The sequence below is a fragment of the Thamnophis sirtalis genome, unplaced genomic scaffold (assembly GCF_051295495.1).
Source record: "Thamnophis sirtalis isolate CommonGarterSnake01/CBP01778 unplaced genomic scaffold, rThaSir2_p1.2 scaffold_4, whole genome shotgun sequence".
NCBI classification, from domain to species: domain Eukaryota; kingdom Metazoa; phylum Chordata; class Lepidosauria; order Squamata; family Natricidae; genus Thamnophis; species Thamnophis sirtalis.
In genome coordinates, this window is record NW_028261384.1 from 123727867 (window position 1) to 123751570 (window position 23704).

General features: G+C 45.0%; 1 protein-coding gene across 1 annotated transcript in view; it reads left to right on the forward strand.

Annotated features, from left to right (window-relative positions):
- The first annotated feature begins 3559 nt into the window (after positions 1 to 3559).
- Positions 3560 to 23704, forward strand: part of ZNF629 (zinc finger protein 629) — a 34391-nt gene continuing 14246 nt past the window's right edge. The window contains exons 1-7 of the mRNA XM_087714686.1: positions 3560 to 6213; positions 7650 to 8870; positions 11692 to 11818; positions 13395 to 13508; positions 15285 to 15922; positions 16463 to 16563; positions 20310 to 20545. Coding sequence (XP_087570812.1) covers positions 7842 to 8870; positions 11692 to 11818; positions 13395 to 13508; positions 15285 to 15922; positions 16463 to 16563; positions 20310 to 20545 — 2245 coding nt within the window. The 5' untranslated portion in view covers positions 3560 to 6213; positions 7650 to 7841. The remainder of the gene's footprint in view (positions 6214 to 7649; positions 8871 to 11691; positions 11819 to 13394; positions 13509 to 15284; positions 15923 to 16462; positions 16564 to 20309; positions 20546 to 23704) is intronic.

Below are 23704 nucleotides of genomic sequence, written 5' to 3' on the forward strand. Positions count from 1 at the left end.
ATTGCAGCTGTCTCCTGTGCCACCTCGAGTCGAGAATTCATTGCACCTCATAATGGGTTTGTCCCTCTATGACCACCGGGTCCGGAGACTCATGGGGTAGTGGTCTCAGGGTTGGCATGACCACGGGTTTTAAGACGCTGCTATGGAATACTGAGTATATCTTTCCTAGCAATTGGGGCAATTTTAATTGCACAGTGATTAGGTTATGATTTCCACTATGGGGAATGGCCCCATGAACTTGGGCCCCAGCTTCTTACTGGGGAGTTTTAACCTCAAGTATTTTGTAGAAAGGTAGACTCCACCCCCTGCTGGAATGGTCGTTGTGGGACTCAGTGTTTGTCTGCCTGTTTCTTATAGGTCTGCGCCATTTTAGCTAGTGCCATTTTAGCTAGCGCCTTTTTGACATTTCCCCATACTGCTTTTAGTGTCAAAAGACCCTGTCAATTTAATTGAGGGGGGGGGATCCCTTGGGTATTCTGGCATTGGGACAAAGTCCATGCCACTCACTATTTTGAATGGTTAGGCCCATGCTACTGTGAACAGCGAAAGGCAAGAGGTCCACTCAATTGGACTGCTGATAGTTCACATAACACCTCAGGTACTGCTCTATCATGGCGTTTAAATGTCCTCTCTCTCCCCTCCCCCCAAATTGGTAGTCGGATGAAAAGCTGAGCTAAGGCCCCAGGACAACCGAAAAGACTGCAGGAACTCCCTCCAGTCACTGTGGGTTTCCGTGGAGACGACCTCGGGCATATCAGTTGGAATGTGCCTTGTTTTGACTGAGATATCAGGAGGCTACAGGGAGGCCTATTAGGCTTAAAATAAGGTGCAGGGGGGTCACGGGTATATTTGGGGGAGGGGTGGGGGATGTGGCACCCCCCACCCTGTTTTGGGTCCCAGGAGGCCTAAGTGTGGCACCACACCCCACAGCCTGTTTTGTTCCCAGGAGGCAGCAGGGAGGCCTGCTAGGCCCAAAACAAGGTGCATGGGGTTGTGTGTGTATGTGTGGGAGGCAGGGGGAATGCAGCACACCCCCGGCTCATTTTTGATCTCAGGAGGCTACAGGGAGGCCTGCTAGGCCCAAAACAAGGTGTGTGTGTGTGGGTCATGCATGCATGTGTGAGAGGGCGGGGAATATAGGGGGGTCGCCAGAGGTGAATTCCTACCAGTTTGGCTGGCCACGCCCCTGAACCGATTCTATCGGCACTGCCATAGGCACCGCCATCTTGTTTTTTACTTCTGCGTATGTGGAGAAGCATTTTTTTAACCTACTGACCATGTGCATGTAGTGCACCCAAGTGCATCCATGAGCGAACTGGCAGTAAAAAGAGCCGGAACCCATCCATGGAGGTCGTCCGTACATGCACGTGGGGCCAGGCACTGGAGGTTGTATCACACATCCATAGCATGATGAGTGCTGGCATGCGTGCTGGCATGCTGTCGTACACGACGCACTTTAGGGATGCCACGACAAAAAAGTTAGCTATCACTGAACTAGACTATGGTGTAATATGGGGCTCTTGGCGGTTTCTGAACGTAATACAATACAATACAATACAATAGCAGAGTTGGGAGGGACCTTGGAGGTCTTCTAGTTCAACCCCCTGCCTAGGCAGGAAACTTGTTTTCTTGCAGTCCTTTCATTAGCCAACTAGTTAAATTTATCACTGATGCCAGCACAGATGATGTTACCTAGTTGAATAATGAAACATTTGCAAAAAACAACCAAGCTAAGAGAGCACCAAGGACCCCTTATGTCAACCCTGAGCTGCAAATGTTCTCCTTTATCAGTACAATGTAATGGCAAAGCACTCTTTAAACAATGGAGAACAGGGCAGAAAACAACCTGCAGAAAACATACCTCCACAACACAATGCTTTCAGCAGTTCCAAGAAGGTTCCACACTCATCTGAATCACTCAAGTGACCCTCAGAACACAGACAACCCTTCAAGTGGCCTCAACAACTCTCTAAAAAGAACACAAACAACCATCTGTCTGCAAGGAATGTAAATCCTTCCATTCCTCACCATCCAGTCAGAGCTGAAGAAGCCTCTTGGATGTGAAAAGAAACATCCTCAAAGAAAAAAACAAGAGACTTCAGTTGCCTCCTGAAAAAGCACCTTTGGGACAATCATCACCTGAATCACTGAGAATCTCCATAGACATTAAAACAATTGCTACTAACCTGCCTTCCATTGAGGACCTGTGTATGGCACGAGTCAAAAAGAAGGTTGTGAAAATATCTACGGACTCTTCACATTCTGGACATAAATTGTTTCAACTTCTGCCCTCAAAACGACACTATAGGGCACTGCACACCAGAACAACTAGACCAGTGATGGCGAACCTTTTTCACCTCAGGTGCCAAAAGTTCTGTTCCTAAACTTCTGGGTTGCGTGTTGGGCGGTTTTTCACCCTCCAGAGGCTTTAGGAAGCCTCCGGAGGGCAAAAAACAGCCAACAATCAAGGCTGAAAATCAGCTCGCTGCAGGTGATAGGGCAATGCCTTGTGTCCCCTCAGAAATGGCTCTGTGTGCCACCTGTGGCACACTTGCCATAGGTTCACCATCACGGAACTAGACACAAGGACAGCTTTTTTCCGAATACCATCACTCTGCTTAACAACTAGTTCCCACAACATTGTCAATAATTTACTAAGAATGTATTGCTATTACTGGTCTCTTCCTTCCTAGTATTTCCTCACTTATGACTATAACCACATTGCTTATATCTTTCAATTCTATAGGTTTTGTTTCCTAGTACGATTTGATAGCTTATTAGTAACCTTGACTATCACTAAGTGTTGTACCTTTTTATTCTTGATAAATGTATTTTATTCTCCTTACTACACTGAGAGCATTTGGACCAAAGACAAATTCCTTGTCTAAACACACTTGGCCAATAAAGAATCCTATTCTATCAGGAAAGGCCGAGGGTGCCATCTACCGATGACGGCTTGCCTTGCACGAGAGAGGGAGAGAGATAGAGAACTTGATAGTGTATGTATGTGTATGTGTCTCTATCTGTGTTTGTTTGTTTGTTTGTGTGTCTGATTTCTGAGAAATTACTTTCGCAACCGGCCATATGAATCATCTCGGTTGAATTGCGGATCCGAGAAAGTGAACGTTTGGAGCTGCAATTTAGGAACCGCTCAAAAATGCGAAGCGATGAGCTGGGGCTGGTTTGCAGGAAAAAGGACCCTTGGCGGATCGGCTCCGTTTTCGCAAACCAAAACAGCCCGGGAATAGTTAACCCCTGACATTCCCTCCCTTCCTCTTCTCCACTTATCCCACCCCCGTTCCCACGTGCAGCAAGACGGAAGGGGAGGGCAGGCCGCGTCTTATCCGGAGGGGGGCCATTGCGCATTTCCTGGGATTGGGGAGTTCCCTTCCTGCGGCCCCCGACGCAAGCAGAGAAGACCGGGCTTGAGCATGATTCACCGGTCCCCAAGGAGTCTCCCGTCTTCCAAGGGGGAGGAGGGAAGGTGAGCAACTCCGGCTTTCCTCCGGCGCAGGTACAACCTCATTCCCATCCCCCACCCCCTCCCAGCCCCACGGGGACGCGCGGGAGGGAATGCGCGGGCTCGCGTGGCAGGCAGCGGAGAAAGGAGCCGTCAGCGCCGAGGCTGCTGGAAAAGAGAAATCCCAGGAGCGCAAGAGGCATTACTGCCAAGGCTCCCTTTTCCCGCGCCTGCCCATCCCCTGGCTTGGACGGCTCGTTGCCCACGCGGAATCCCAAGCTTGCGATCGCCCAGCCGCGCCTCCCTCCCCGGAATCGGGCGGAGATGAAAGCAAGGAACCGGGACGCCTTTCCCGCCGCCTCGCCTTTCCTCCAATGGAGAAGAAACGGCGGCGCCTGCTCAATCTCGTCCCCTGCCCGCTTTTCCGCACGCGACGTTGCGCCCTCTTCGCCCCTTTCCTCATCTCATGTTGGATCGGGAATCGAGCCTCTTTCCCCTTTCCTACCTTCCCGTCTCCCACCTCTCCCCCCCACTTCGCAGGGGGCAATACTGGAAACTGACCATTGAGATCGTTCAGGTTTTTTTTTAAAGAAGAGGCTGGAGAGCCGCTTTTCTGAAACGTTATAGGCAGAATCTGCTGCTGGAGCAAGGGGTTGGACTAGAAGACCTCCAAGGTCCTTCCAGCTCTATTCTGATTATTTGAGATCAGGCTAAGGGTATATATGTGCGTGTTTGTATGTGTATGTGTTTCTCTGTGTGTATCTTAACTTGGACTCCTCCTTTTCCTGTGAAAGCAGTTGCTAAGGTCGGGATTTCCATGTCATTTGCATTTTCTCATCTGCTACTAAATTTAGTTTTTCTCTGGAGCTGACCCATTTTTTTGGTTCCGGTCCCTTTGTTGCCTTCAAATTTGACCACCCCGGTGTGGAGTTAATAAGAACTTGATCCTTGAATTTAGAGAGAGAGAGAGAGACTTTTATCTTTGCAAAGGGGCTTCTTTGCCCACCTAGAAGTACAAATCACTAAGCAAGGCAGGCAAAGCAAAATGTCGGACCTACCACAACTTAAACCTGTAAATAGAAACGATCTGTCAGGTCTGCCATTTTCAGCTTCTTTCGCTTCGCTGGCATCCTGCCATAAAAGGGGGGGGGGAATTTGGGGGAAGCAAAGGTTGGACATGGGACTGAGTAGACGTGTGTGTGTGTGTGTGTGTGGTGGTGGTGGGGAGACAAGCTGACTAGAGGTGTAAAAGTGGAATAAGTCGGTTGCCAAGGACACAGCCTGGGAATAGAATGGGAAACTACATCAAGAAGTGCCTAGCATCAGAGCTGTTCCCAAAACATTGAAAAGGAATACTATTGGACACTGATAAACTGGTCAAGAGTGAAAGGCCGTGGAAAGAGAAAAATGTGTAACCTTTGCATGGGAATACTCAGATCTAACTTAATGATAGACTTGCTCCGACTTAGACATTTAGGAAAGATTCTTGACTCCAAGTGTTAGGTTTTTTTACTAAAGTTAAGTGGTTACAGCAAAAGTAAAACTAGATCTGAGTATTCTCACACAAAGATTACACGGTCTGACACGATCCTTGGCTCCATTTCTTGAGAAAGATATAGTTTATTAGAGGCTAAGTGTATTGTGGTACAAGTAGCCCTTGACTTACCACCATAATTGAGCACAAAATTTATGTTAAGTGAGAAATTTGTTAAGTGAGTTTTTCCGCGTTTTATGGCTTTTTTGCCCCATTTGTTAAGTGAACCACTGTAGTTGTTAAATGAGTAATGCTGTTGTTAAGTGAATCTGGCTTCCCCCTTTACTTTGCTTGTCAGAAGGTTGCAAAAGGGGATCACATGATCTCAGGCCACTGCAACCGTCATAAATATGAACCAGTTGTTGAGCATCTGAATGTAAATCACATTGTGAAAAATGGTCCCAGGCCACTTTTTTCAATGCCATTGTAATTTTGAATGGCCACTAAACTAAATTGTTGTTAAACCCAGGACTATCTATATTGCAAAGCCAGAACTGAGAATCACATGCCAAAATTCTTAAGTTCTACTTTCCCCTCCCTTAACTCTCTCTCTCTCTTTGTCCATTCCAGTGTAACCAATTGGGTTCAGGCAAGATGTTTTTATAACGTTCAGTCCAAGGGCAGTTTGGTATGTGGCTCCCCCCTTCCAGCTGGGTGATAGGGTGAGGCAGGATGTTCATTTCCCCAAACAATTCCCTCTCCCCAGAATTCCTGGCAGTTTGTCACCGCTTAGCAGACAACCACATAAGGCGGCTGCCAGGGTTCCAAGTAACACCCCCAACAAAAGAAAACTCTGAGGCTTGGATTTCCTCAAAGTTCCATTTTATTAGAGCTGTCATATTGGCATCTCTGGGGAAATCCGAATCTTAAAGTTTCCAGGTTTTCCCCACACAAGTGAAAGTTCAAATCCCTGTCCAGCACTCACATGTCCATCACATGGCCCAATCAGGCACTGTCCCAACTGGAGATGCCTCCCTCCATGTGCAAGATAAGATGTCCTTGACTGTCTGAAAAATAAATTTTATTATGACTATATATCTCCCATACTCCATATAATTCCCCCTCCCATTTTCCCACAGCATTGAATTTTGCAGGCCCAATGCAAAAGATGGTTTCCAGGCCTGACACTGGGTTCCTTCTGAGCTGGGAAGCAATCAAGATGCGGAGGCTGGCTGCTTTTGGAAAAAAAAAAGATTTATTATTCCAAAAACAATACAAGGTTTGCTTTTGGGGGCACTGACCCCAGACTGGTACTTTAGTGGGGGTTTTGTGTCATTTGAAATCCTTTGTGTTAAGATATGAGCTCACAAGAGTGTGATGTATAAGTTTTATAGTTACCGAGAAACAGGAAATCCAGGTGTGATATAGTTTTATGGTCTTAGGACTTAGAAAATATTTTGTCTGTTATCTCCCTCATCAGAAAAGATCTTCCTGGGCAGGCAGAGGTGCTAAATTCTCAAGGCTTTTAAATGTTGATTGGCTCCAGTGCCAAATTCACACCTATCAGTGATCTATTGCCTTTAAGGAAACATTGCTTTTTGTGAGTGGAGATGGGTTTCTTGGATTCCAGATCAGAAGGCTGCTAAAAAGAGGCAGATTCGAGGCATTTTAAGTTTTATCATATGCGTTCAGCATGTGCAATAACAATAGCACTTATTTACATACCTCTTCACAGTGCTTTTATACCCTTCTCTAAGCTGTTTACAGAGTCAGCCTTTTGCCCCCCCAACAATCTAGGTCCTCATTTTACCTACCTCAGAAGGATGGGAGGCTGAGTTAACCTTCAGCCTGGTGAGGTTCAAATTACAGTCAGTCAGCAGAAGTAGCCTGCAGTACTGCACTCTAACCACTGTAGCTCTTGCAAAAACCTTTAGATTCAGTTCTACTTAATGGCTACACCAGTGGTCTTTCATGACAGCTCCACCCTGGAGAGAAACCATTTCAAAATCTTTGGGTTGGTGCGCTTCCTGAGCTGTGTCTTTTTTACACACACACCACACACACACACACACCAGACTTTCATGGCACCTTTTCAACCTGCTTTGTGCCTCTTGTGTACCTCCATGCAGTCTCACTCACCCTCTTCTCATGGGCTCCCCTGCACTTTCATGCATCCTTTGCTGACTCTCACCGTCCCTCTTCCACACCCCTTGTGTATTCCTCCTGACCCACGCCACTCCTTTCATTCACCTTCCTGATCTTTGCAGCCCTGTGTGGCCAACGTGCAGCCATCCTGACCAGCATCACACCTTCTTGCACATTTTCTCACACCTTTCCCAACACATTGTGTTTCTCATGCATCCTTCCAAACCTGCCCTGCACCTCTTGTACGTCCCTCGCACTCTTCCTAACCTTTGTCATGCTCCTCATGTACCCCCTCCCAGGTCTGGATTGCATCTTTTGTACAGCCCCCCCCCCCCCGAACGGTCTCACCCCCTCTCCAACCTGCACTATGCCTCTCATGCATTCTGTCACACTCTTTCACGTTGTCTTACTCCTTCCCTGTCTTGCTCTATGACCACATTGTTTTAGCAACTGAAATTCTGGCCCAATTGCTGTTGTAAGTTGAGGACTGCCTGTATTTTTTTTTTCTTTGATTCACAATTGCCAACTTTTTCTGACCAGGTACATTTTCTCCCCTCTCCCCCCTTTCAGCTGGCTGGAAGAATCCTCTTTAACTCTTTTCTGGAGGATGTCTGTTCATGGGGCGAACATAAACTAAGTTCCGAAAAATCAGCAAGAGGTGACTACGACGGCTTCTCGAGGAATCCGACTTCCTATTAGATTCTAAGCCGATTGCTTCTTTTCTCCGCATTTCCAAAGCCAGAAATCTAAATTAAAGTAGAAATGGAGAAGAGTTCGCCTCCTGTTGGGACGATTAAGGAATTCCTAAGTTGCTCACCATCCTGGAAAGACCGTGTGGATCTAAATGGAACGGTTGTGAAGCCCCAGTACTGGGAAGTCTGGCAGCAGGTCCTCCTTCCGAGTCCACAGCACAAAGAGACAGATGCAAGCCCTCCTAAGATAATGCTGGATGACATTCAGGTTTGTGTGGTTTCCTCTGAAAATTCTTCTGATTCCTTTAAAGAGAAGGAGGCCAACACTGAAGGGAAAGTTGGAATTGATTGCGTGATTACTATTGAAGAAGAAATTGAAGTCCAAGGGAAGTCCTCACCAGAATCTAGGATTGAGCTCAGAGATGATATCAAGATTTGCACCGTGCCAGAATTACAAGATGAGGCCCCATTAATGGCCACAGATGGAGGGAAGACTAAGGACTTCACAAAACCTGTTAAAGGTAGAGGCCTCTCCAAAGTTGAAAAGGCCACTCAAACTGAAGTCACGCAGATGGAGATGGCTAAGATCTGTGAGGACTATATTCAGAAGGCAGAAGGATCCAAGGACACCTTACGGGGCAATCACCAGGCCAATGTGATTTCCCAAAACAAACCAAGAGATTCTGAAGAAGGGATGATCCATTTAACAGAACCTGACAGAATAGGAGAACTTGAAGAGGCAGCTTGTAATAATCTCACAGCTGGAGAAGAGGGAGAAGTGACAAGCATCTTGAAAGAAGGAGGCATTGCCATGGAGAGTGCCCGCCAGAGTTTTCGCTGGTACTGTTACCCAGAAGGTGAGGGACCCCGAAAAGCGTACAGGCAACTATTGGACCTTTGCCACCATTGGTTGAAACCAGAGAGACGTAGTAAGGAACAGATTCTAGAACTGCTGGTCCTGGAACAATTTTTGGCTACCTTGCCCAAAGAAATACAGAATTGGGTATGGCAGCAGCACCCGGAAAGTTGCGGTCAGGCTGTCGAGTTGGTGGAAAACTTTCTGACAGGACTTTCTTTGCTTGAGAGACATGGGAAAAAGGTGAGGGATCTTAAAGGCTATTGACTGTGAGGCATAGTGTCTCAATATTGACCCACTAAGTCCCCAATATTTAGGGGGTGATGGTGTTAGAATCACTATTTGAGGTTGAAAAACAACTTATCTATGAGGAAAGCGAATTACCAAAGAACAAAGATCAGGTCTTCAATTTTAACAGACTAACTGATAACTTGGCATTGTCCAGGTATTTATTTATAAGGGGAAAATGTCCAGACCAAACATAATTTCTAATGTTGGATTTTCCCCCTTACCAGAGGGACCTCCCTTGCGGAGTACTGTGAAGCTGTTACCATGGCAACTTCACAGCGCTGTACAGTAGAATCCACTTTAAGGCACAGCAGGCTGTATCTTAACAGAACACCCCCTCTCTGAGAGGTGTTAGGGTGTCTTATCCTCACAGTATTTGTTTCCAGAGAGTAAGTCATCTTGGTTGAAATTGCTCGAGGCGTTCCAGAGTTATACTGGAAAACACACACACACATACACACACAGAGATTAATAGTTGGAAGGGACCTTGTAGGTCATCAAGTCCAACACCCACCCACCCTGCCTAAGCAGGAGAAGAAAAAACATTTTGTGGCAAATCATCCTATTTCTAACAATTGATTCTTGAAATAAGGATGAGTAGCCATTCACCTTGGAGGGTTGATGTTGTAGGAAAAATAAGAGGATGAAGGCGTATTGGATATGTTCACGGCCTTGAAGTATTTATAAAAGCAGAATACCAATTAGCTGATATAACAGATGGGTGCGCTGATGCTTACAGTAGCCTTCACTGAGATGGTTTAATAAATTCATAAACAAATGACATTGTTTGAAAATTAAGGGGTTTTTCTCCCTTTCTCATGCTGCAGGACTATAATAGATAAATATGTATTCTTTGGACTTCTGTCAATATTCCTATTTTTTGTCATTGAAATGATTTGAGGAAATATGCATGATTTAGTAATTCTGTCTTAGTATAAATAATATACATGCTATTCCTTAATTTGAATGCAAGATTTAAATCACATCTTTGTCATTTGGAACGTCGTAGTTTCTGCCTTCTCAAAGAATGACATGTCTGTGACTAAATTTGTTTAGTGACTGTTCAGAGTTTCAACAGCACTGAAAAAAAGGGGCTTAGATCAATCCTTATGCTTATGACCGTCATACGATCCAAACAGTAACATTGAAGTTCAGGTGCTGGACATCTGGCATGTATTTATGATGGTTGCAACACCCTGGGCTCATGTAATGGCTATTTGTTACCTTCCTAGCTGGCTTCTGACAAGCAAAGTCAATGGAGGAAGCCAGATTCACTTAACGACCATGTGCTTCATTTAACAACTGCAGTTAATTGCTTAACGACCATGGCTCCCCCCTTTTGTTTGTTTGTTACACATACATCTTTATGAACAAAACGTTGTCCAGTGTTTTTTTTCTTTTTTACATCTTACCATGTACACAATCCATTTTACATCATAATTCTTTTCCAATTTCAGCTCTATTGTTTTCTTTCCATATTTTCCATTTTACCCTTATTTCCTTTTTAATAAATCTACAATATCCTTAAGTGCCCCTTCAAAGTTAATCCAAGTTATCATTCCCTGTTTGATCTATTAGACTATTTTACTCCAATGAAAACCTCTAGCTGTTTTCCATTTTCCGTTCTTTTTTCCTCTATATTCTTGTTCTTCAATTAAACCCTCTGTTACTCTCTTCTCTCCTATTCCCTGGTCTGAGTAATCCATCTATTTTTCTTATTTTTTTCTTGCCATTTAAGGTTTCACAGACATTTTTAGCATAACTCATTGTACATCCATGATCTCAATTTAATTAGTTTAACTTTTTTTTAAAAAAAAGTGAATTGTTTAACAACCATGGCTGTAAAAAAATCATAAAATTTTGTGCGACTTAACAATCCACTTGCTTAGCAACAGAGAATCTGGGTCCCAATTGTCGTAAATCAAAGACAAACTGCAACAACTTATCATTCCCATGTTAAAATAGAATAGTATAACCGACTTAGGAAGGGACCTTGGAGGTCTTCTAATCCAACCCCCTGTTTAGGCAGGAAATCATATGCCATTTCAGACAAATAGTTATCCAACCTCTTCTTAAAAACCTACAATGTTGGAGCATTCATAACTGCTGGAGGCAGGTTATTCCACTGATTAATTGTTCTCACTGTCAGATTATTTTCTCCTTAGTTCTAAGTTGCTTCTCTCCTTGATTAGTTTCCAGCCATTGCTAAATGTCTGTGGAGATTCTCGGTCATTCCGCCCATTGCTTCTTGTCCTGCCCTCAGGTGCTTTGGAGAATACCTTGACTCCCTCTTCTTTGTAGCAGCCCCTGAGATGTTCTCAGCAGTTTCCTTTGGAAGCACAGGTAGTCCTTGACATACGACAACAGTTAAGCCCAAAATTTGCATTGCTAAACAATGCAGTTGTTAAGTGAGTTTCCCCCCATTTTATGACTTTATAGCCACAATTATTAAGTGAACCACTGCAATTGTAAAATTAGGAACACGGTTGTTAAGCGAATGGCTTCTCCCTTGATTGAAGTTTTTCAGAAAGTTTAAAAAATGGATCACATGATCCTGGGACACTACAACTGTCATAAATATGAGCCAGGTGCCAAGCAGCCAAATTTTGTTCACATGACCCTGGGGATGCTGCAAAGGTCGTAAGTATGAAAAACGGTCCTAAGTTTTTCCCCCCCTCAGTACTGTTGTAACTTTGAACGATCTCCAATTGGTTGTAAGTCGAGGGCTATCTGTACAGGATGGGGTCTCAATTATTCAACATTTGAATGGTTTCAGGCTCTGGTGACTTTTGAAGAGGTGTCCATGTATTTCTCAGAGGAAGAATGGAGACTCCTAGATGAATCTCAGAGGAAGATTTTCACAAAAGTGATGATGGAGAATTATGAGAATGTCCGAGAATTGGGTGAGAGTTGGACAGGACTGGGGAAGTGTAATGGGCTGGGAGAATAAACCTGAGGGACAGGAGGAAGGGCTGAAGCCTACACCAGTGTTTCTTAACTATGACCACCTGAAGAGGTGTGGACTTCAACTCCCAGAATTCCCCAGCCAGAGAAACCTAAGTCCAAGGCAGGCGTGGGAGAAAGTCTCTTAGGATTGATCCTTCTGCATTCCCTCGAATGCAAAGTCAAGGAAGGAAGGAAGCACTTGCAAGTTTCTGTTACTATGACCTCACAAAAGCTTAGAACAGTATTAGTAATGTTTACCTGATCGGGACTACTTTGAAGGACTGTCAGAAAGAGACTTATGTCATATATAATGTTTGTGGCCTAAACCTGGCTCACTTAACCAAATCACTTAATAACAAATTAAGCATGCAGATACGTTCAGCGTAGGCTTAGTTCTCTGCAAAGCATTGGCCATTTGTGACCAGTCCTAAGCAAAAGCAGAATCAGAGCTTATGTAGCTTTGGCCTGTTATATTATGAACACAAGACAAGATAGAGAGTGTGTAAATTAGGTTTAACCAGGCTAAGTTTGAAAGGCTTTTAATAAAGCCTCCCATGGAATTTATTTATCCTTTCCTACTAGGTTAACATAGGAGCTATAATTCTCTGAGATTTGATTAGTAAATATATGATAGCCTATCTTTTACCATCACAATAATAATAAGATCACTGAGCCGCAAACCATAGCCAGATACCTTCTAATTCCCCAATTCCCCTTTTCGGGATGGGGAAGGGGATGGCACTCATGTGCGGGCTGCTCCATTTGCACAAACAATGGGCATTCGCTCATGCGAATGGAGCACGCATCCATGTGCTTGCCTGCTGCTCTTGCAAGTGGGGATGCCACACGCTCGCCCGCTACTTCCAATGGCCGGGTTCCAAATGGTCAAAGGCCTAGTAGTGGGCTGTGGCCTGGGGGTTGGGGATCCCTGTTCTAAGGGAGAAACTGCTGATTGGTTCCTTCACCATAAGTTTGAGCCCTACAGCTAGTCTTGCCATTGAAAACCAGAAGTTGGATTTAACCAGGGGTAAAATCCACTTATCTTTGCTTCCGGTTCGGTAGCAATGTGAGCGCACATAGGACCTTCTGGGCATGCGCAGAGCGTCAAAATGACGTCTGGGCGGGTGGGCAGAACCTGCTACCGAGCGGGCTTATAAAGGTAAGCGAACAGTGGGGAAGGGATCCGCTACGCCACGTGATTTAGATTAGCTAGAAAGCAGGAAATCTTGTTTTCTAGCTAATATAAATTGCGCATCACAGCTGATTTTGGAAAAACCAGTTTGCCTGAACTGGTAGCATTTTTTTTACTACCAGTTCAGGCAAAGTGGTAGCATTTTACCGGTCCGAACTGATAGCATTTCATCCCTGAGTTTAATTTGTGCTGTTGAAACATTTTAATTTGACATGCAGGCAGGTTTGAGTTTTGTGTAAGTTGTTCTCCTGGATTATGGTCTTTAAGATGATTTGCTTTAAAAAAAATAATAATAATTCTACTATTCCCCCCCACGCTCCCCTCTCTTTTTTTATTGGTAGGATTTCCCACCAACAATCCAGATCTCGTCTTCAAAATGGGGAGAAACAAGAACAATGAACTGTACATGGATAAAATTCAGAACCTTGAAGAAGGTGCTTCTCCAGAAGTCACGGGTGAGGAAAAGGTTGCTTCTGCTTCTTGATTTGATTTGCTTCTGTGCCCAAAATCAGGGAATGGGCATGGGGCTCCTTTGTGAAACAATGTATAATAGCAGGCGAGTTTCTCAACACCGGGAAGCCCACCCCCACTGGAACGTGTAGCAGCTACATGAGGGCATGGCACCTCTTCCAGGAGAAAAATCTTCAAAGCAATTGATATTTATTTAGCGTATGGCATGGAGCACATAGATAACAGTAATAAAATTATACAGAAGGCACCCATAATGCCATGGTACACGTATGATGGAAATATGTAACCAGTTTGGTAAGATTTGAAGAATTCAAGAAATTAAATATAAATTATAGATCACACTGCACTTGTGTCAGAAGCGGGAAGTGCCTCTGAGTTCAAAGGATTAGTTGAAAGGATCATTATGGCTGCCCTTGAGACGCACAGTCAGAGGCCCCTTTCATGTTCCCAGCAGGAACTGGAGCAAAGATGGGAGCTCATCCTACCCCAGGGCATCACACAAGTCTCAAAACACGGGCTTGCTAACCTCCAACCAACCATCCTAACCATGAGTGCCAAGATGCTCCTTTAGTCATAGATTAGATTTTAAAATATACTGATTCATATGAATATAATAAGTTTTCTATATATTAATATCCAGGGCATTTATCCAATTAAGCACACTATTTGTTAGTTAAGGGACGTGGCGGCTCAGTGGCTAAGACGCTGAGCTTGTTGATCAAATGGTCGGCAGTTCGGCGGTTTGAATCCTTAGCGCCACGTAACAGAGCGAGCTCCTGTTACTTGTCCTAGCTTCTGCCAATCTAGGAGTTCGAAAGTACGTAAAAATGCAAGTAGAAAAATAGGAACCACGACACCGGCTCTTTGGCTTTGAAACAGATGTGGATCGCCCTCTAGAATCAGGAACCACTAGCGCATATGCGCCAGGGGAATCTTTATCTTTACCTTTATTTCGTAGTTGGAGAACTAACTGCTTTTCTTCCTGTTTAAGCTCTCAAATGACAGATAGTCATTGATAGATTGTAGAGCCTAGTTTTTTTTAAAATTAATGGTTTGCTACCGGCAGTGTTTTGCCGAACAGTATGGTGGTTTTCAGCAAAACTGTTGTAAAAAGAGGTTGTCAATGCTGAACTGAACCTTTCCTGATTCAGCTTTGCCACACTGTATGGGAGGAGGTTGGAATGTATTACTATACACAACATAGAGCTTTCTTGTGAGAACCAAGGTTATCTCCTTGGCGATGGAGGAAGGAGGAAAGGAATACAGGAGAAGCCTGCCAATTAACTTAATTGGCCAATGTGATTAATGACACGGGAAAGGGGTCATTACTGGTTTTAACTATACTGTAACCTGGGGGGAGGGGGAGTCAGAGTTGGCTTCCCTTCAAAGTTTGCCAATATGATTTACCCACTAAAGAAGTTCTTTGAGGAAGTCAGAACCTTTACAAAGATCACATGACTTCAGGATTCTGCAAACAGTTGTAAATGCAGCCTGTTTGCCAAGCACCTAGTTCAATCACGTAACTGCAAGGAGGGGTGACCTTCGAAATTGAGAATAATAGTAGTAAGTAGTCCCTTGGTAAGTCCGTCGTAAGTTTGAATGGTCACTAAGCAACTGGTGATAAGTTGAGGACTGCATGCATGTGAAGGTAGAGGTCTAGCAGGATCTAGTTTCGTGTTGACTGGAATTTCAGAGTATCAACCAATGGAAAAACTACTCCAGGCTGAATATAATTCCTACTTTTTCCTCCCCCTTTAAAGGAGAGCCGGAGTTTTCAAATGAAAAGGAAAAGCTGGCAACCCGGACACAAAAGGATATGAAAGATGTCTTGCCATCCACGCCAACGTCTCCAAGACCTCTCAAGAGTTGTGATGCCACTGTCAAGGGTCACTCTCCCAGAAGGCAGAGGGCAAGGTCCCTTTTGCAGCAAACCATGCCAGGCTTTGCATGCCCAGACTGTGGCAAGAAGTTCTTTAGCAACTCGGACATGGCTCGACACCAGTGGCACCATGCCAGAAAGCAATCCTACCAGCATGGAAGTTGTCCCAAGAGCTTCGCCAAGCCCTCTCAACTGGCCCAGCAGCAACATCGCCAGCCCGGAGAGTGCCAGTGCTCCAAGTGCGGGAAGCGCTTCACGGATGACTTTGGCCTGGCGCGCCACCAAGCGATCCATTCTGCCAAGCGGCCTTTCCACCGCCACCACAGGGGCTTCTATTTTAACTACAACCTGCGCCAGAACCAGAACCAGCCAGCAACCACGGCAGATTCCCTTTTTCACTGTCCTGACTGTGGTAGGCAATTCACTCGCCGCTGTAACCTTATCCAGCATTCTCGGATACATCAGTGGCAGCCACAAGGGAAGCAGGAGGTGCTCCTTTACCCGGGAGGCCAAACCCAATGAAGCGATGGAGGGTCAGGTTGGGCATTGCGCATAGCAGCAGAGCTGGGGTTCTCTGAAATAAAGAGGTTGGTGAGCTTTGGGTAGGGGATAGTGATGATGGCAGAATTTATTTTTCTTCCTAACAATTTCCTGCAAGGGTAGAGTCTGCTCCCCCCCCTCCCTCCCCAATAAACTGAGTGTTGATCTGTGGGTCGCTGTAGGAACCTGACTATGCCTGACATCTTAAAGCCATGATTGCAGATGGAGCGAGAGATTTGATGGTGGAGATGATGACTCTTGACTCATCCAGGATGGAGAGCTGTTGCACCAGATCAATTGGGTGAATGTTCTAATCTAAATCTCCAATCCACTCATGAGAATCTTCTGAATAATCCTCTGCAGATGCTCAGTAAGGAACTCCAGCTTTTCTCAAGGCCAGGCAACCCATAATGAGGAAACATCCTGAAGCATCTCGGGAATGCTGACGCTCTTTTAGTTTGTCCAACTTAGCAACCCAGGATCAGTTTGCTTGTGTTTTTGTCCAACTGTACTACGCAGGTCTGGATTGTCTGCAAAGTTTTAGTCAGTATTCAAATAATGACCATTGAGAACCTAGAGGACCATCAAGTGATTTCTATGGACAAATATCCGTTCTGGTGGTAACAAATGTGAATAAAGCTGCAGAGACTATTCTAGCACTAGTAAGCCTAAGACTAGTTCCATGTTTTGACATTTGCTTCTGTACAGAATACCTTTGTCCTCTCACCTGAATCTGTGCCAATGATCTTGTAGTTCATTGTTTCTAAATCTTGGTGGCTTTAAGATGTGTGGACTTCAACTCCCAGAAATCTCCAGCCAGCCTTTTAAAACCGACAAGGTTGAGAAACACTGTGGTAACCTATCGACTAGTGAAAAGATTCTGGGCAAGTTAGACTTCAGGAAGTCTTGGTTATAATAGGCTTGAAATACTTGACATGGATGATCTAGTTCAGGGGTCTGCAACCTTAAGCACTCAAAGAGGCATTTGGACTTGTTTCCCACAGAAAAGAAAATGCCGAGAGGCAATAATTTAACAACTGGTATGACTAGGTGTACGTGGCCAACTCAGCGTCACTCATTCCCACCCAGTTGCATGATCTGCCCCCAGCCACACCTAACCCAGCCGGTCATTAGGACAGAGAACTGGTTGTTAAATTGTTTGCTCTGCCCAGGCCCACCTTATCCCTCCCAGTTTCTCTGTCTCTCTGTGTCTTTGCCTCTCTCTGTGTATCCCTGTCTCTGTCTGTCTCTATCTATGTCTCTCTCTGTCTCGTGTCTCTGTGTATGTTTCTCTCTGTGTGTCTGTCTGTATCTGTCTCTCTGTCTCTGTCTCCCTGTGTCTCTGTTTCTCTCTCTGTGTGTATCTGTTTCTGTCTCTGTGTGATTGTCTCTGTCTCTCTCAGTCTCTCATCTCTGTCTCACTAACTCTATCTCTGTCATTCTCTTTCTCTGTCTTACTCTGTCTCTTCTCTCTCTCTGACTCTGTGTGTGTCTCTGTCTGTCTGTGTCTCAATCATTCTCTCTCTGTCTCTCTTTCTGTAGCTCTCTCTCTGTCTATCTCTGTCTCTGCCTCTCTCTTTGTCCCGTCCCTCCTCTTTCTCTCTGATTCTGATTCTCTGGCACCTCATCTCTAGCTGGGTCTCTAGCTGCTTGACAGACTGCAGCAGGAAACAGTGGGCAGCTGCTTCTGACCTTCGTTGGTGCTGGACGTGCCTTGGTTGCACGAGGAGATGTGCAGCCTGCTCTCTGCCCTGAGAGACTGGCCCAACCCGAGCCGTAGCTAATCCTGCTGCTGTTGCCAGGGGCAAGTGGGCCAGGGCTGCATTGTGGCTTCGGTTCATAATGGGCTGCAAGAAGAGAAGGGGACCCATCTCCCCCATTGTGAAACGCACTAAATTTCACTCTTACGCTGCAAGAGCAGCCGGCAGGTCATGGAGGTGGCAGCGGCTGTGGCAGGGTCGGGCAGGGTCTCAGGGTGGAGAGCAGGTTGCTTGTTTCCCCAAGTGCCCGAGGTGCGCCCAGCACCAACAAGGGCCAGAAGAAACACTCACGAGTCCCAGCAAGGGATGAGGCGCTGGAGAATCGGCCATCGCCGTTTCTCTTTGCAGCAGAGGGATGAAAGGAGGGAGCCGCAGCAGAGGGATGAAAGCTAAATGTGGCTCTTGATCTATGGGTTGCTGACCCCTGGTCTAGGTTGACCCACACTGATTTTGATTTGTGGGTTGATGGCAAATTTTTAAAAATTGCTGCTGTGAAAATATTTATCTTTAGACTTGAGAAAGCATTGCTTCAGTAGCGGCAGAATGGAAAAAGGAGACAGATAGCTTAAAAATCTAGGTGCCCCCACTTGTAATAATCTGTATATAGTTTCCTAGTCCAAAGATTTATTCAGGTTCATCCTCAGATATTCAAGGAACAGGCAGTGGTCCCAGATCTTGTGATTTTGTTTTTGGTTCATGCTTTGCTTCCATGACCCGACAAAAGGGCGAACGACAAAACCGCGCTGACTAAAATGCATCGCTAAAAATGCGACATCATCAACGCGCCGACAGCCGCGTGGAGACAACAGTGCAGAGACAGAAGGGCGATTTCAGTCAACAGAGGAGCGATTTAAGTTAAGGTAAGGGTTAGGTTTAGGGTTAGCGTTACGTTTAGGGTTAGGTTTAGAGTTATGGTTAGGTTTAGGGTTAGATTTAGGGTTAGGTTTAGGGTTAGGTTTAGTTTTACAGTGCGCTCTGTCGTCGCGCTGTTGTCGCCATGATTCAGCGCTCATTTGTCGGAGCGCTTTAGAACACACGGTTTTGTCACCGCGGTTTAGTCGGGCGCAGTTTTGTCGTTCGCCCTTTTGTCGGTGAACCCTTTGCTTCACGTTTAGATGACAGTGGGAGATTCCTGATTAGACAACCTGTAATACCCAGGTGACTTCCATCACTTGTTTTACTGTTATTTTCTCCCATCAGAATTGGAGGAAGATTGTCATAAGTCACCTCTGGAGCTTGGTTGACAGTCCTATAAAATGGGGAAAAGAATCAAGATCCTTTAGGCCACGGATGTCTTCAGTTAGAATATTCATAACGCCATAGACTTCAGACACCCAGCATTGAATAAATATAGACTAAGCTTTACATGGATGTGAGGTCAACATTTCATAACTGGACTGTAACATCCACATGGCCACTAGGTGGCAGCAAGGGTTTTCTATATCTCCTTGTTGCCCTCTACTGATTGTGTAGGTTTTGGCAGATTGAATAAGTCAGGAGTCCACAACCCTCGGTCTGTGACTCAGTGCTGGGCTGTAGCCCATTTGGTACCGGACTACAGAATGGTGGGCGAGTCCGTGTGTGCATACACGAAGTTGCATTTGTGAAAGTGATGAGCGCAGACACACGAAGCCAGCCCTTTCCACGTTGCTGCTACCTCTCTGGTCCGCCAAGTTGAAAAGCTTGGAGACCGCTGGAATAAATGATATGAACAGGGATAAGTGCCACATAATACTTCCTGTGTCAGGGGTCCTAATACAGAATGCATATTGAGGAAGGCCCTTTCCTGTTTGCACAGACTGTATAACCATGCTATTACTGTTACTGTTCTCTCAAAGGTTGGGAAAATTGCAGGGTTTTTTAAAATGTGCATAGAAAAGGTAATGAAAAGTGGTCAATTGTCTATGCAGTGCTACCCTTCCCCAGCCACTTCCTGGTCTTTATGCAAATGAGGAGTTTTTTAGAACTATAAAAAAATACTGGAGGAGTACATTGCAGTAATATTTCTGTATTGCATACTGTTTCTCTCCAGCTTGCTTTCTGTATTAGTGGAGCCAGAGGTCATCAATGAAAAGGCCCCAAGTACTCTCAGACTGGGCTTTATGTACTGTAAATTATATCCAGTTTTAGCCAAATGGAGAAGAATTGACATTTTGTATTTTTGGAATAATGATGTTTCTAGGCTAGTTAATAATATACAAGAAAAATAAAAAAAAACTTTTTGGGTTCACTTCCATGAGTTTTCTGGAAGAAGCAGGAAGGCTAAGGCTGACCTGTAACATAAATGGATGAATTGTGTGACACAATTCACGACGCAGTGTGCAATCGCAGCCTCTAACCAGAAAGCTTATAATAGCAATAGCACTTAGACATATACTGCATTACAGTGCTTCACAGAGCTCTCTAAGCGGTTTAGAGTCACCAATTTGGGTCTTCATTTTACCCACTTTGGGAAAATGGAAAGCTGAATCCAGCTTGAGCGTGGTGAGATTTGTGTTGGCAGACAGCAGAAGTAGCCTGCAAGTACTTCACTGCACCACCCTAGTTCTTGCAAAACCTTTGGATTCGGTTATGCCTAATGGCTATGCCATGGTCTTTCATGATAGCTCCAATTCAAAATCTTTGGGGTTGGTTCACCTATTTTGCAACCTCAGACCTGTGCAAGTGAGCATCTGTTTCAGCACCTGGATGGTAGGCATTGTCTATCAGGAGGATACACTTGGTGCTACATCAGAAAATCCACTAAAGCAGGGTGACATCATAGCCCTCTCCACCAACTCCTATTTGCAATGGCTGTTGGAAGAACGTCAAGCAGAGGTCCCATCTAGTGATGATACTCAAGGCAATACAGGAAGTCCTCAACTTACAACCACAACTGAGCCCAACATTTATGTTGTTGTTAAGTGAGAAATTTGATATGTGAGTTTGCTCCATTTTATGGCTTTTCTTGCCACATTTGTTAAGCGAATCACTGCATTTAGGAAAATGTTAGGGGTGGAGTCAAACAGGTATTTTCGCCAAACATTGGGGTTTGGAAATCCTTGGCATTGGTGTAAAGCAAACTGCTTATCAAGTAAAAATATAATTAAATGCTCTTGGAGAGTGCTTATAGATGTGATTGTGTAATTACAAATTAGTTTCTACACACACACACACACACACACACACACACACACACACACACACACACACACACACACAAAGAGCCTGGGGATACATATTTAAAGTACAGCAGTTTTTAACACTCAAAATGGAAACATGTAAATGATGCTATATCACGTTGATCAACTGATAAAAATAGGTTTTGCCCACGGGTAAACTATAGGAGGAGCAGGCTGAAAGGCTAATCCCAACCTTTAGGTTCAAATATGGTTTAATTTGATGTGATTATTCCTTCCAACAAACTGCAGTTAAATTATGGCTCACCTTGGTTCATGAACCCAGTCAAACAAGGGAGATTCAGCAGATCCTCTCTCCCGGAAAGCATCTCTGCTTCTCCATCTCTGACATATGTGATAATAGCCAGAAATCCAACAGGGGTATCTGTTTCCAGACTGTTTCCATTGATCTGCTTCAAAAAGTCTGGTCTATAAATTGCTTCTGGTAGTTAGGCAACTGTAAAATAACAAGAATAATCAGTTGCAAAGGGTACTTTTTTCTTGGAACAGCTTAGATCCTGCAATAGCTCAATATTATTAAGATCTGCCTATCTTAGGGCATTGAGAAGGACTCGACTGATGGACAAAAATGCCACATCCAGTCAAATATGGCTCTATAACCAACCATAAAGGCCTATACAAGATGCAACCTTATAGTCACAGAGCAGAATTTGATGATATCCAGAAGTCATATTTATTAGTCAATTTATATGCCAAACAGTTGCAAAAATATGGGCCCAAGATCCTTTATGTTTCTGCTAAATAACAATCACATATCTCAACATAAGTATGATTCCACAAAACAATGATAACACCAACCTTCCAATTTTTTAAAGTTTGGCAACCTTAAGATGTGTGGACTTCCACTCCCAGAATTCCACCACTCTAAAGTAGAATGGAATATGGAGTGGGAATGGAATAGAAGGACCCTGGAGCAGGGGTGAAGTTCAGTTTTTTTTTGCCACTACTGGTTCTGTGGGCATGGCAGGGGAAGGATACTGCAAAATCTCCATTCCACTCCACCCTAGGGCCTGCCAGAGGTGGTATTTGCCGGTTCTCTGAACTATTCAAATTTCTGCTACCGGTTCTCCAAAACCTGTCAGAACTGGCTGAATTTTACCCCTGCCTTGGAGGTCTTCTAGTCCAAGCCCCATGCTCAGGCAGGAAACCCTATATCATTTCAGACAAGTGGTCTGAATCTCTTCTTTAAAACTTCCAGTGTTGGGGCATTCACAACTTCTGGAGGCAAATTGTTCCACTGATTAATTGTTCTAACTGTCAGGAATTTTCTCCTTAGTTCTAGGTTGCTTCTCTCCTTCACTAGCTTCCATCCATTGCTTCTTATCCTGCCTTCAGATGCCTTGGAAAATAGTTTGGGCGTTTCAGAGAACAGCTCATACGGTACGGTCCCAGGATCTCCTGGTGGTGTTCCATCCAGATAATAACTTGATCTGACTTTGCTTAGCTTGTGTTGAGAACTGCCAAGGTCAGTGATATCGTGCCACCTGTAGAAGCATGGAATAGAGACAAGCAGAGTTTCCAATTTGGATTTGGATAGGAATGACAAAAAGCGTCGGCACTGAATCTTTGAGATCTCAAAGCCTCCATTCCACAAAGCCTCACTCCCGGATCAGTTTCTCCCCGCCGGCATCACAGTGCCTCTTCCCACAATGCTTTCGCTACCTTTAAGAGAGTTGGAAGGGACCTTGTAGGCCATCTAATCCAACCCCTTGTCCAAGCAGGAGACCCAACTACATCATTTCTGACAGATGGCAGTCCAGTCTCTTCTTCCAGTGATGAAGCTCCCACAAAGGCAAGCTGCTCATTTGATGGATAGTTCTCGCAGCCAGGAAATTTCTTTTATTTCTAGGTTGAATCTCCCCATGATCAGTTTCCATGCATTATTTATTTATTTTTATTTATTTAGTTTGTCACTCGTGTACAAGATAACAGGAATAAGAATAAACATGAATAAGAACAGAGGGAATGGATACAAATAAATTAGGTAGGCTGGTGCCCTTATGCAGGCCCCTTACAGATCTCTTGGGAATGGGATGAGGTCAACAGTAGACAGTTGAAGGTTAAAACTGTGAGGGTTTGAGGCTGTAACAACGGAGTCAGGTAGAGCATTCCAGGCATTAACCACTCTGTTGCTGAAGTCGTATTTTCTGCAATCGAGCTGGAGTGGTTTACCTTGAGTTTGAGTTTGCCCGTGTATTATTGTGGTTGAAGCTGAAGTAGCAGGACACTGTAGCAGACAATTTTGTGTACTACGCTTAGGTCAGACCGTAGGTATGATGATACACCATTATTCCTTATGAAGCATCCCTTAATGATTCGCGATCCGTGCATTCGAGGCACCACCCGAGCGGTGAGTCACGCACAGCCTCCCCAGGAGCCTGGCGAGCACACACACCCCCCCCACACACAATTCGGCTTCGGTGGCGCTCGGAGCGTCGTGTCCTGCAGCCCCGTCCGCTGCCTCTTTAAGGGGAAATGGTTAAACACCATAGAGAAGGGCTCCTTCCCCCTCGCAGTCGGCAGCGGCGGAAGAGGGGAGCTCCGCTGCCAAAAGCACTTCCTTCGCTCCCTCCCAGTCACCCTGAGCCTGCTTGCTGGTGAGCGGAGATCGGTGTCTGCATCGAGCGGTGCTTTTTGGGGAGGGCTGGTCGGCGGGTAGAGGAAGAAAAAGAGGAGAGGGCTAGTTTGCAGAAATGCGGGGAATATCCTCTGGTTGCATCTCTGCAAAAGCGGTGCAAATCCTTGGGCCACAGCAGCCGCGAGGGTCAGATTAGAGCCTTTTTGCAAGAGCTGCGAAATGGGTACACGGTTTTTTATTTGCA